Raw genomic sequence first — 13,135 nt, 5'->3', positions numbered from 1 at the left:
AGTGCAGGGGAGTAAAAGCAAATTTTAGAAGGAAATTGCATCTAGCTGGTGATGATGTGTGTTGTATCCTTTTCTTCCTTAGACTGTTGATATCAGATTATTTCATTAGGGATCAAGGAGAGCCATTTATTTTTTTATTTTTATTCTTTTTTTGAGACGGAGTCTTGCTCTGTCGCCCAGGCTGGAGTGCAGTGACGCGATCTCGGCTCACTGCAAGCTCCACCTCCCAGGTTCACGCCATTCTCCTGCCTCAGCCTCTCCAAGTAGCTGGGAATACAGGCACCCGCCACCACGCCCGGCTAATTTTTTGTATTTTTAGTAGAGATGGGGTTTCACTGTGGTCTCGATCTCCTGACCTCGTGATCTGCCCGCCTCGGCCTCCCAAAGTGCTGGGATTACAAGCGTGAGCCACCACGCCTGGCCAAGGAGAGCCATTTATAAGGCTGTTGTGTTTTAGGGCAAGAGGTGACCAAATCTTGAGTTGTAAATATATATGGCTCTTCTACATCATCGTTTCACAAAATAGAAATCTAGAGAACATACACAAAAATGCAGAAGCTGAAAGATTTCCAAATAAAGGGCTGCGAGGAGTCTGGAAGCAGTTCCGTGCACAGGGCATCCTTGGAGGCCCCCTCGGGAGGAGCTGTTGGGTAGTGAGAGGAGCGTGCACAGCTAGCAGGCCTTAGTACAGCCGCCTGGTGTGCACAGTTCCCTTACATACATGGCTGAGCCCAGCTCCCTCTGGTGATACAGACCAGATTGCTCAGCATAGCTTTATCCTGATGCAGTCAAGGGAAATTAGTCAACTGCAAGCTTGGATGATGCCACTAACAAGCTGGCTGGGATTCTGAAGAGCGGATTCCTCCACTGAGGCCATAGCACACACAGTGATGGCAAGCATGGTTTTGATTACTGCACATGTACCTCCCTGATGAGGGCAAGAACTCCTTCGTCTTCTTGACTTTTAAATCCCCTCTGGAGCCCCCACAAGTATAGACTTTTATATTAGCAAGGCAGTTTCAGGTCTGTTGCCTCACTCAATTTTTGCAGGGGCCCCCAGAGGGACACTGAAGGTGAATTAGTAACTTCTTATGCATAAGATTCTGGGATCAGAGAGGCTTAGCAACTTCCCCAAGGCCACACAGTGAGTACACGGTAGAGGCAGGACTTGGACCCAAGTGACCTGGCTACCAGCTCAAACTGTACAACCCCAGGAATCAATTTTGAGAGTGTGTATTAGGTAGAATGTCAATGAAGTGATTCAATTTACCTGGAAAATGGAAGAATGAGAGGAAGTAAAACCACGGTGGGAACCTCAGTTAGGAAAGTTTTGGGCTCTAGTTTGCAGAACAGGTGAGGAAAGGTTGGTTCAGCATACAGGCATCTGATAATGTCATGTAAGAAGCCTGGAGGAGGGTGGCTGCAGCTTTTGCACAGTAGCTCAACATTATCTTCAGGGGCCCACGCTGGCTCCATCTTCCTGCTCTATCTTCCTTGGGCTTTGCATTCCATTCTTTGTCTTATAACCTCATAGTTGCAAAATGGCTGCAGCAACTCCACAATAGCATCCCAAGCAGGAAGAAAAGAGTGAGTATAGATGAGTTTTCCCTTAATGGCAGGAAAACGTTTCATTGAAACTGCCCATCAAACTTTCCCTTAGGTCATGGTCATTTGACTGGCCCTAGCTGCAAGGTAGGCTATGAAAGGTCGTGTCCAACAAAGGGGAACTGGATGGCTGTGACTGGCTAAGACCCTTTGTGCTTCAGGCCTTAGAAATCGGTGTATTGTCACCCTAAACCAAATGAGTCAGCAAGGGAAGTGAAGGAGAGGGGAATGGCTGTTTTCTTAGCAACTTCCAGGGTCAGTCCAACAGAGATTGAGAGCTTTGGAGGAGTTTTCCTTCATATTGAACTGTGCAGTTGCTTCTTGGATCCTGAGTTGATGTTGTTTGTTGACTAAAAGTCATACTCCCATTTGTCAATGTCTAATGTCATAAATATATTTTTTTCTCCATGCCTCGTTAGAAGATATTTAAGCCCTCAAATCACTGGGATATAATTTTTCAAATGCTTTTTATATGACTAAAAGCAAAGATGAAAGAGAGGGTACAAGCCTGACTGATGGGGAGATCTGGAGGTTTGGGGGCCAGAGAGGATAAGTTGGGGGCATTGAGGACCTGTTGTGAGTGGCTGTGAGGTCAGACTGCCTGGATTTGAATCTGGACTCCACCACCCCTCACTTACTCTCTGGTGTCTTTGGGCAAGTTGATCATTTTTGCCATGCCTCAGTTTCCCCATCTGTAAAGGGTGAGTGATTGGATGTGCTTGACAAACGATGCTAATATAACGTGCAGATGAAGTTTACCTGCTGCCTAGATGCAGTAAGTGCTCAGTAACAGTTAATTGCCAAGGTCAGTTTGATCACCACTCCTGCTTGCTTGGTGAGGCTCTCTCCATGGGAAACCTGATGCATCCCAGTTGTTCTTGAGCAGCTTTAGGTCTAGCCCCTCTTCGACCTGTCCCTGCGTTGTATCCAGAGGGATTTCCCAAGCTCATCTCTTTATTCCACTCACTCCCTTGCTCACAGCCCTGCATGTTCCTCGCTGACTTTAGTTTTAAAGCACAAACTCCCTAGGCCAACTTTGCTCAAGAGTTAGCTGGGTCTGGGAGAGATGGTTCTGTTCTCTTCCCTCAGGAGCTCCAGGCCTCTTTGGCTGCTAAAGTAGATATACCATAACACTGTCATCAATCAAATGGTCCTCAGGCACCTACTATGGGTCCAGCCCTGTGCTTGCTGCAGAAAATACACCAAAGGACCAGGCATGGGCCCTAATGGTGTGGTCCCACTTTGTGGTGGGGAATCCGGCCAACAGATAATTAGAATTTACAGGGATTGTATGGAAGAGGGACCTAACCCATTGCCTAGCCTGCACCACAGGCTGTTTCCCAGAGGAGGTGGGAATAATCCGACCCAGGAGGTGAACAGGAGTCAGCCAGAGAGAAGAGGTGCCAGAGCGAGAGCTCAAAGCAGGGGTCCCAGCACTGGAAGGCCTGAAGGAAAAGAGGAGACATGTCTGAGGACAGCAGGGGAATAATGGCTGGCCAGGAAAAGTTTTAGGGGAAGGCTGATGAGTAAAGATGCTAGAGTGTCAGCAGGACCAAGGATCCAGAGCCTCACAAAGCCCCGGGAATATTCATCTGCACAGCAGTGGGAGCTGTGAATAGGATTGACAAGAGGCAACATGATCAGATGTGTAAGGACCAGCCTCCCTGCAGGGCAGAGAAGCAAGCTTGCTGAGAGAAATGATGACAGTACTCACATTTTTGCTACCTGGTTGTGAGCTTTGCACAAAAAAAAAAAAGGAGGGGAGTCCTATTCTGGATATGCTGGGATTGAAGTGATGGGAGTGCTGGTGTTGGCAATGTATGGGAAATTGTGCATGGACAGTGCCCTGATCAGCACTCACATACCCTTGCAGAGTGACCAGGGAACATTAAGGCTTATTTTGTCCCCACTCATGTGTAAGTCACACACATGTCCCTTGGTTCCACGAAGCCAAAGACAGTAGCTGGAGCTGTATCCACACAACTCTGGGATGCTGTTCAGCTCCCATCAGGACCATGGGCTGTCAGCCATGCCCAGGGAACTGCCAGTGTTTGGAGGCAACCCCAAAGAATGGTCAGTTAACAGGGTGCGCCCTGAACCCTGCCAGCTACCAGCAAATGCTCTAGAAGTTTCTCCTTCAAACAAGAAAAGAATAAAGTCTGTCTGCAGCACATAATCATAGTTGTCTAGAGGGACACCCATGAGAGAGTTCACCTTATGCGAATAAATGGAGCCTGTGATTGTGCCGCTTTTTTGTTTGTGTGCATACCTCCTTAAATTATTAAGAAGTACCCTTCAATTCCTTAATTAAGTGTTCCTTCTTGACTTTTTTCCTTTGCAGTATAATGAGGAGCTTCACTATGTGGAACCTTGCCTGAATGGAACTTTGGTGCAAGCCGACAGGACAAACAAAGAGGTAGGGGCAGCTCGGGGGAGCATTCCAGTCATGGTACACCCCTGTCTCCCTCATAGTGATTATTTCACAATGAATCTGTCTTATCAAATACACTGCCCTTTCATTGAGGCCCTTGGAGCTCCCATGTATAGAATATTTATTAAGAGGCACAGAGAAAATCATGGCACTAAAATAATTACGTTGAATTCAAAGGCTTGCTAGTTCTGAAACAATTGCATTCACTTATTGTCCTTGTGCTCTAATAAACACAACGCTATGGTGTGCTTGATGCTTACGTTGACACTCTTGAGAGAATATGGCTCTTGCTGAGATTTCAAAGAAAATTGAACCCACTTGTTATTTCCCTTTCCTTCTCACGGTTGATTAAATAGTCATTGGGGTAACTGTTGGGGTAACTTGTCTGCTGTTAAAGGTAAGCCTTACAAGGATAGGAATGCTGTCTGCTCACTACTGTATCCTCAATGTGCTGAGCATTGCCTGTTCCATCAATATTGTGGAACAAAAGGACGATATGTTAAAGGAGAATCTTACACAATGGGATAGAGGTTTTCCCCTCCAGTTTTGGAGTATCCTAGGAAAATTTCTAAAGTAGACTTCTGTAAAATACATCCTGTTTCCCTTTAGCCACCTTTAAATTTGTCAGTACAGCTACCACAACCACCACTATACCACCCCTACAGGTCCAGTTGAAAATTTCACTTGAAGGTATAGCTGTGGCTGCAGCCATGTCACAGCTTCTGGGACTCACAGCTGCCATTGCCCATGTTGATTCTCTGTACCTGACGCACAGAGCTGCTCTTCCCCTGGAGAGCAGACCTGCATGAGGCAGCTGGGGCAATGGCCAAGGCAGGCTTTTGTGAGGCACACTGTATGTGCTGGAGAGAAACCCCTGGCTTGTATTGTATTGGTGCTATCTTAGATGCAGGTAGTAGAAGCACTTAATTTGGGTGTCTTTGAGGAAGTGAACAACAGAGGATTGGGAGAAATTCATTCCAGTTGGAACACAAAGTATAAAGTAAAAAATACACTAGAGTTAATATCTGGGCTTCAGTTTGAGGGGAAAGAAGCACCATGATAAGCTTCATATTTAGGAGGGAGGAATCAAGTACACTGAAGTTCAAAGAACAGGTGTAACCTGAGAATGCTCATTCATGGTAATTGTCTAGGCTAAGGGAAGAAAAGTGACTTAAGTCTATAGCCACATTTTTCTAGAGACTTTCCCGTTGTTTGGCCGTTGTGTAGGTGAAGATCTCATCTCTATTCCAATATTGTAATATCCTCCAGAGCCTCAAATAGGTGTTCCATCCTGGTGCTTGCAATGTGAAACAGAACAGACACTTAAATGATCAAAGCCTTCCTTCAGATTGCTTCCCAGAGGAACAAAGGACGGTATGATCTTTGGAAATAGAAAGTTTTATGAATGAAAAAAAATCATTAGAGGAAATGGGCTAAGAAATTATTCTAAATTGCCTTTGAATTTATGGATATTGAAGACTGGAATACTTTTGAATATAAAAACTAATCTGGACTTCTTATTCTGCCAATATAGAGTAACGATATTCTAATGAGGTCCTCACCTTTGTAACTAAGAATCCCTAGACATAACGCAATGAACAAGTATAGGTTGAGTATTCCTTATCTAAAATGGTTGGGACTAGAAGTGTTTCTGATTTTTCAGATTTTGGAATATTTGCATTATACTTACTGGTTGAGCATACCTAATCGGAAAATCTGAAATCCAAAATGCTCCAATGAGCATTTCCTTTGGGTATGACCTTTGAGCACTATATTGGTGCTCAAAAAATTTCAGATTTTGGAGAATTTCATATTTTGCATCTTGGATTTTTGGATTAGAAATGCTTAATCTGTATAAGAAGACTTGAAAAGGAGAAAATGAAATGTCTAGGGGCTTTGGGTCTTAAAGACAAAAGGGAAGTTCCCTGATTTTCCTGTTTGACTCGCATATATCCTGAATAGAGCATTCTAGAATCTTCTCACCTGGACCAACAATAGGCACAGATTAAAAAAAAAAAAAAAAAACAGTCCCAGAAAATCTTGTTCCTTCTAGCCAAAGGATCACAGAAAACCTTTGTGACAACATTTTTTCTACTCCAGCTGAACATCAATGGAACAACCAATCCTACATGATTTCAGTGGGGCCAAATGAGAAGTTGATCTTTTGCCCCACGCATACCCCCTTGGCCCTTCTCCTACCGAGAATGACTGCTAAGAGAAAAGATGAAATTGGATCCAGAGTCTCATAATATAAAATCCAGAATGCAATTAAAATGCCAAGAACCGGGAAAATCGCAACATGAATGAGAAAAAACAATCAACAGAAGCCAGTATTTACGTGAATTGGATGTCGGAATTACAAAATTGTTTTAACAAGAAATTAGGAATTCTCTTGTAACAAATGAAACAGTAGAAAATCTCCCAAAGAAATAGAAGTTATAAAATAGAGCCAAATGGAAATTATTGAACTGAAAAATACAACCACTAAATAAAAGCTCACAGATGAGCTCAATAGAGTGAAGATGACAGCAGATAAAATCAGTGAATTTCAGTACAGATCAACAGAAATTACCCAATTTGAACAACAGAGAGAAAATAGACTGGACCAAAATGAACGGTCTCAGGGACTTGAGGGACAATAACAAAAAAATGTAACATTAATTACATCGAAGTCATAGGAGAGGAGAGAGAGAAGGGGACTGAAGAGGTATTTAAAGATGTATTGTCTGGAAACTCCCCCAAACTGGGTGAAAGGTGTAAGCATACATATTCAAGAGGTTATGCAAACTCCAAATAGAATAAACCTATGTAAATCCATGCCAAGACACATCATAAATATAATTAGACAAGAAAAAAATCTTGAAACAGCCAGAGAGAAAGGACACATTGCTTATGTGGAACACCAATTTGAATTACATGGATTTCCCATATGAAATCATGAAGACCAGAAGTAAGTAGCATAGCATTTTTCAAATACTGAAGGAAAAGAACTGCCAACCCAGGATTCTATATCCAGTGAAATATCCATCAGGAATGAAGGAGAAATAAAGGCATTCTCAATGGAAGGAAAACTGTAAAACTGTTGCCTGTAAACCTACCCTTAAATAATGTCAAAAGGGAATTCTCTAGACAGAAAGGAAATAAGAAAAGAAAGCTTGGAAATTCAGAAAGGAGAGAAGAACATTGGAATGAGTAAGTAAGAAGATTACAATTAGAGTATCCTAATTCTCAGGCAATTCTTAAATTATGTTTGATAGTTGAAGCAAAACTGTAACACCATCTGATGTGATACCCAATGTTTATGGATGGAATACTTAAGACAATTATATTTTTAAAGTGTGAAGGGTAAAGGGACCTAAATAGAAGGTTTCTATACTTCAGTGGAAATGGTAAATATTGATATGAGTAGACAGTAATAAATTACATATTTATATCATAATACCTAGAGCAACCACTAAGAAAACAATACAGAGAGTTATTCTTAAAAAGTAACTCATAGGAAGGTAAGAAATGAGAAACAGGAATTAGAAAGAGGACGAATAGGAAAAAAATAAATTGGCAGACTCAAGTTTTAATATATCATTAATCACCTTATGTATCAGTCTGTTCTCACTCTGCTAATAAAGACATACCTGAGACTGGGTAATTTATAAAGAAAAAGAGGTTTAATGGACCCAAGTTCCACATAGCTGGGGAGGCCTCACAATCATGGCAGAAGGCAAAGAAAGATCAAAGGCACTTCTTACATGGCGGCAGGCAAGAGAGCATGTGCAGAGGAACTGCCCTTTATAAAAGCATCAGATCTCATGAGATTTGTTCAGTATCATAAGAACAGCATGGGAAAAACCTGCCTTCATGATTCAATTACCTCTCACTAGGTCCCTCCAATGACACATGGGGATTATGGGAGCTCAAATTCAAGATGAGATTTGGGTGGGACACAGCCAAAATATATCACCTGAAATTTAAGTGTTCTTAAGACCACCAGTGTAAAGGCAGACATTGTTTGAGTGGATTAAAAAAACACAAACATGATCCAACCGTATGACCATATGCTGACTATAAGAAACTCACTTGAGGCTGGGCACAGTGGTTCATGCCTGTAATCCTAGCACTTTGGGAGGCCAAAGTGGATGGATCATGGGGTCAGGAAATCAAGACCATCCTGGCTAACATGGTGAAATCCCGTCTCTACTAAAAATGCGAAAAATTAGCTGGGCATGGTGGCTAATCCTCAACAAAATTTTAGCACATCAAACCCAATGATGTATAAAAAAAGTAATATGCCTGTAGTCCCAGCTACCTGGGAGGCTGACGCAGAAGAATCGCTTGAACCCAGGAGGCAGAGGTTGCAGTGAGCCGAGATTGCACCATTGCACTCCAGCCTGGGCAATAGAGCGAGATCCATCTCAAAAAAAAAAAAAAAGAAACTCACTTGAAGTACAATGACAGATATGTTGAAAGTAAAAATATCAGAAAAATATGTACCATGCTAACATTAATTTTAAAGTAGTGATTATATTAATATCATATAAAGTCTTCTTCAGGGCAAAGAAAATTACTAGAGACAAAGAAAGGGATATTTCATAATGATAAAAGGATGACTCGCATAGAAAAACATTACAATCCTAAGTGCGTTTGGACCAAAATACACAATTTCAAAATACACAAAGCAGAAACGGTTAGAGCTGAGGATAGAAATGGACAGATTTACAATTATAGTTGGGACTTGTACTTTCCACAGTCATCAGTTGATAGGCTACAGTACAGAAAGTCAGCAAGGGTATAGAAGAGCTGAACAACACCTTCAACCAAGGAGGTTGAAATGACATTTATAGAGCACTCTATCTAAATAACAGCAGAATACACGTTCTTCTCAAGCACCCATGGAACATTAAGCAAGATAAAACATATCCTGGGTCATAATAGAAACCTTGAAATTAAATCTTTAAAATTGTAGAATATAATTTTTGATGAAAACGGAATACAACAGGAAATTCATAACAGAAAGACAGCAGAAAAATCCCCAGACACTTAGAAATTAAACAGTATACTATTTAAAAAAATACTTGAGTCAAAGAGGAAGTCTTAAAAGAAATTTAAAAAAATATAAGTCTGAATGAAAACAAAGACTACATATCAAAAGAGGTGGAACAAAGCTATAGCAATGTTAGGGGAAAAATTTATAGCACTATATACTTACATATTTAAGTTCTCTAATAATTGAAGTTTCTACCTCAAGAAATTAGAAAAAATAGTACAAAACAAAACTAAAGCAAGCAGAAGGGAGAAAATAATAAAGAGCCAAACTCAACTAAATTGAAATAGGAAAACAGTAGGGAAATATCAATGACACCAAAACCTGGTTCTTTAAAAATAAACCAGTAAAACTGATAAACCTCTACCAAGACTGATAAACATGAAAAGAGAGGGGCAGGTGCAGTGGCTCAAGCCTGTAATCCCAGCACTTTGGGAGGCCGAGGCAGATGGATCCCCTGAGGTCAGGAGTTGGAGACCATCCTGGCCAACATTGTGAAACCCTGTCTCTACTAAAAATGCAGAAATTAACTGGGTGTGGTGGCATGTGCCTGTAGTCCCAGCTACTTGGGAGGTTGAGGCAGGAGAATCGCTTGAACCCGGGAGGCAGAGGTTGCAGTAAGCTGAGATGGTGCCACTGCACTCCAGCCTGGTGACAGAGCAAGACTCTGTCTCAAAAAAACAAATTAAAAAAATAAAAATAAATAAAAAGAGAGAAGACAAATCACCAATATCAGGAATGAAACAAGAGATGCCGGTACTGAACCTGCAGTCATTAAAGGGATAATAAAATACTATTATAAACAACTTTACACTCATGAATTAACGACTTAGAAAAAAATTGATCAAATTCTCAAAGCTGCAAACTACCAAAATTCAACCAAGATGAAATAGATAGCTAGACTAATCCTATAACTATTAAAGAAATTGAGTTGATAATTTAAAAGCCCCCTCTCCCTGCCAAAAAAAACCATTTTCAGGTCTGGATGCTTTCACTGGAGAATTCTACCAAGCATTTAAAGAAGAATTAATATCAATTTTACACAATCTCTTCCAGAAAAATAGAAGAGTAAGGAAATCACCCTAGCTCATTTATGAGGCTAGCATTTCCCTGACAAACCAAAGACAGTGCAGAAAAAGAACAATATTTCTCATGAACTTACATGCAAGAATCCTCAACAAAATTTTAGCACATCAAACCCAATGATGTATATAAAAAGTAATATACCACCTCCAAGTAGGATTATTTAGATATGCAAAGCCAATGTAACATCCATGTCAAATCAATCAATGTAATCTACTATATCAACAAGCTGAAAATGACAGCTCATATGATCATATTAATTGACTCAGAAAAAGCATTTGATAAAAAACACCCATTTATAATTTTAAAAATGCAAAACTTCTCAGTGAACTAGGAATGGGAAATAACTTCTCCAAATTGATAGAGACCATCTGCAGAAACCTACAGGTAACATCAAACTTAACAGTGAAAGTTTGAAAGCTTTTCCTCTTAAGATCAAGAACAGGTAAGGATGTCCACACTGACATTTGACAAAATGTAAGTTTTAGTCAGGCCAGGAAAAGAAGTAAAAGGCATATGGGTTACAAAGGAAGAAATAAAACTTCCTATTTTTAGATAACATGATTGTGTACATAGAAAATCTCAAAGAATCTACACACAAAAAAGTCATAGAACTAATAAGAGAGCTCAGTGAGGTCACATATACAAGATCAACACAAAAACCAATCCTGTTTCTCTATGTTAATATTGACAATGAACCTATGGTAACTGAAATTTAAAACATAATACAATTTATAATTGTTCCAAAGAAATAAGCCTAACAAAACGTGTATATAGGCTATATTTGCTGAAAATTACAAAATGCTGATGAAGGAAATCAAAGAAGACCTAAATAATTGGAGAGACTTACTATGTTCATGGGTGAGAAGTCTCCACAGGGTAAAGGTGTCAATTCTTTTCAAACTGATATGTAGGTTTAATATTTATATATTTAATAGTTATATATATTTAATATTAATATGTAGGTTTAATTTAATATGTATGCATAATAATACCAAACTGTATTTAGGTTTGATACAATTCCTATAGAAATATCTGCAAGATTTCTGTAGAGTATTCTAGAGTTTACCTAAGAAGCCACAGTCCCTAGAATAGTAAGATGATCTTAAAGAAGAATGAAGTAGAAGGAATCAATCTACCCAATCTTAAGGCCTATTATATAGTAACAGTACACAAGAGAATGTGGCATTAGAAGATAAATAGACATATAGATTAATGGAACAGAATAGAGAACACAGACGTATACCCACATAAATACACCCAACTGATTTTAGACAAAAGTGCAGAAACAATTCAATGGAGGAAGTATATCTTTTCAACAAATGGCTCTGGAGCAATTGATAATTCATAGACAAAAACAAACAAAAAACAAAACAAATTAACCTTGACTCAAACCTCACAACTGAAACAACATTTAACTGAAATGGATCAAAGACTTAAATGAAAACTGTACAACCATGACATTTTCTGGAAAAAAAAAAAAGATGCGGGGAGAAAATCTTCAAGATGTAGGGCTAGGCAAGGTGTTCTTAGGCTTTACATCAAAAATATAATTTGTAAAAGGAAAATTTGTTAAAATGTATCTCATTAAAATGAAAAAAAAGAACCAAACCTTTTGCTATATGAAAGACTCTGTTAACAGGATGAAAAGATAAGCTACAGATTGAGAGAAGATATTTGCAAACATGTCCAGTAAAGAACAAATACATAGAGAATATATAAGTAATTCTCAGAACTCAACAATAAACACAACTGAATTTAAAAATGGGCAAAAGCCATGAATAGACATTTTACTGAAGAGGATATACAGATGGCAAGAAAGTACATGAAAAGATAGTCAGTGTTCTTAGCCATGAAGGAAATGCAAATTAAAACCACAGTTAGATATCACTATACCTATGAGAGTAACTAGAATAAAAAATAAGAGGAATAAAAACACCAAATACTGGTGAGGATGTGGAGAAACAGGATCACTCACACATTGCTGTGGGAATGTAAAATGGCACAGCCACTCTGGAAAACAGTTTGACAGTTTCTTCTAAAACTATGTAACTTCCATGTTACTCAGCAGTTACATCGTTGGCATTAATCTCAGAGAAATTAAAATTATGTTCACACAAAAGCCCCGTACGGAAATGTTCATAGCACCTTTATTTGTAATAGCCTAGAACTAGAATCAACCCAGATATCCTTCAGCGACTGAATGGTTAAACAAAGTGTTTTATATCGCCACTATGGAATATTAATTAGTAATTAAAAAACAACAACAATCTATTGATAGATACATCCAAGAATGTAAATGAATCCTTGAATCTTTAGGGAGTCATGCTGAGTGTAAAAAAAAGCCAATATCAAAAGAACACATATTTCATGATTCCATTCACATCACTTTCTTGAAATGACAAGTTTAGTAGAACTAGAGAACAGATTAGTGGTTGCCAGGGGTTAGGCATGGGAGTGGGGAGAGGTCAGTGTGATTATAAAAGGGTAACATGAGGGCTCCGTGTGGTGGTGGAACTGTTCTGTGTCTTGATCATATCAATGTCAGTGTCCCTTGTGATGTTATGCCGTATTTTGTAACATGTCATTGAAGAATACCGGGTAAAGAATGTGTGACATTTCTCTTTATTATTATTTTATTTGTAAGACACAGGGTCTTGCTGTGTTGCCTGGGTTGGATTTGAGCTCCTGGGATAAAGTGATCCTGCTGTCTCCACCTCCCAAAGTGCTGGGATTACAGGCGTGAGCCACCATGCTTGGCCTCTTTATTATTTCTTACAGTTACATGTGGATCTATGATTACCTCAAAATAAAAGGTGTAATTAAAAAATAATCTGAAGTAGGTGAGAAATTCTTGAAGAGAAGCTTTATCAAATTAGTGTGAACGGTTGTATAATGCGTGTTAGGTTGCTTTAGTTATGTAAAAAAAGTACTGATTGTGGTTCACTTTTTAATGACGGGATGTTTTGATATTCTTA

General features: G+C 39.5%; 1 protein-coding gene across 1 annotated transcript in view; it reads left to right on the top strand.

Annotated features, from left to right (window-relative positions):
- CACNA2D3 (calcium voltage-gated channel auxiliary subunit alpha2delta 3) overlaps nucleotides 1–13,135 on the top strand; it is a 961,034-nt gene that overhangs the window by 451,147 nt on the left and 496,752 nt on the right. The window contains 1 exon segment of the mRNA XM_058443425.1: nucleotides 3,947–4,021. Coding sequence (XP_058299408.1) covers nucleotides 3,947–4,021 — 75 coding nt within the window.

This window comes from Hylobates moloch, unplaced genomic scaffold (genome assembly GCF_009828535.3).
Source record: "Hylobates moloch isolate HMO894 unplaced genomic scaffold, HMol_V3 SCAFFOLD_8, whole genome shotgun sequence".
In the NCBI taxonomy this organism is placed as follows: Eukaryota; Metazoa; Chordata; class Mammalia; order Primates; family Hylobatidae; genus Hylobates; species Hylobates moloch.
The sequence above is the reverse complement of the archived record's forward strand: the minus strand, read 5'-3'. Positions and strand labels throughout refer to the sequence as shown.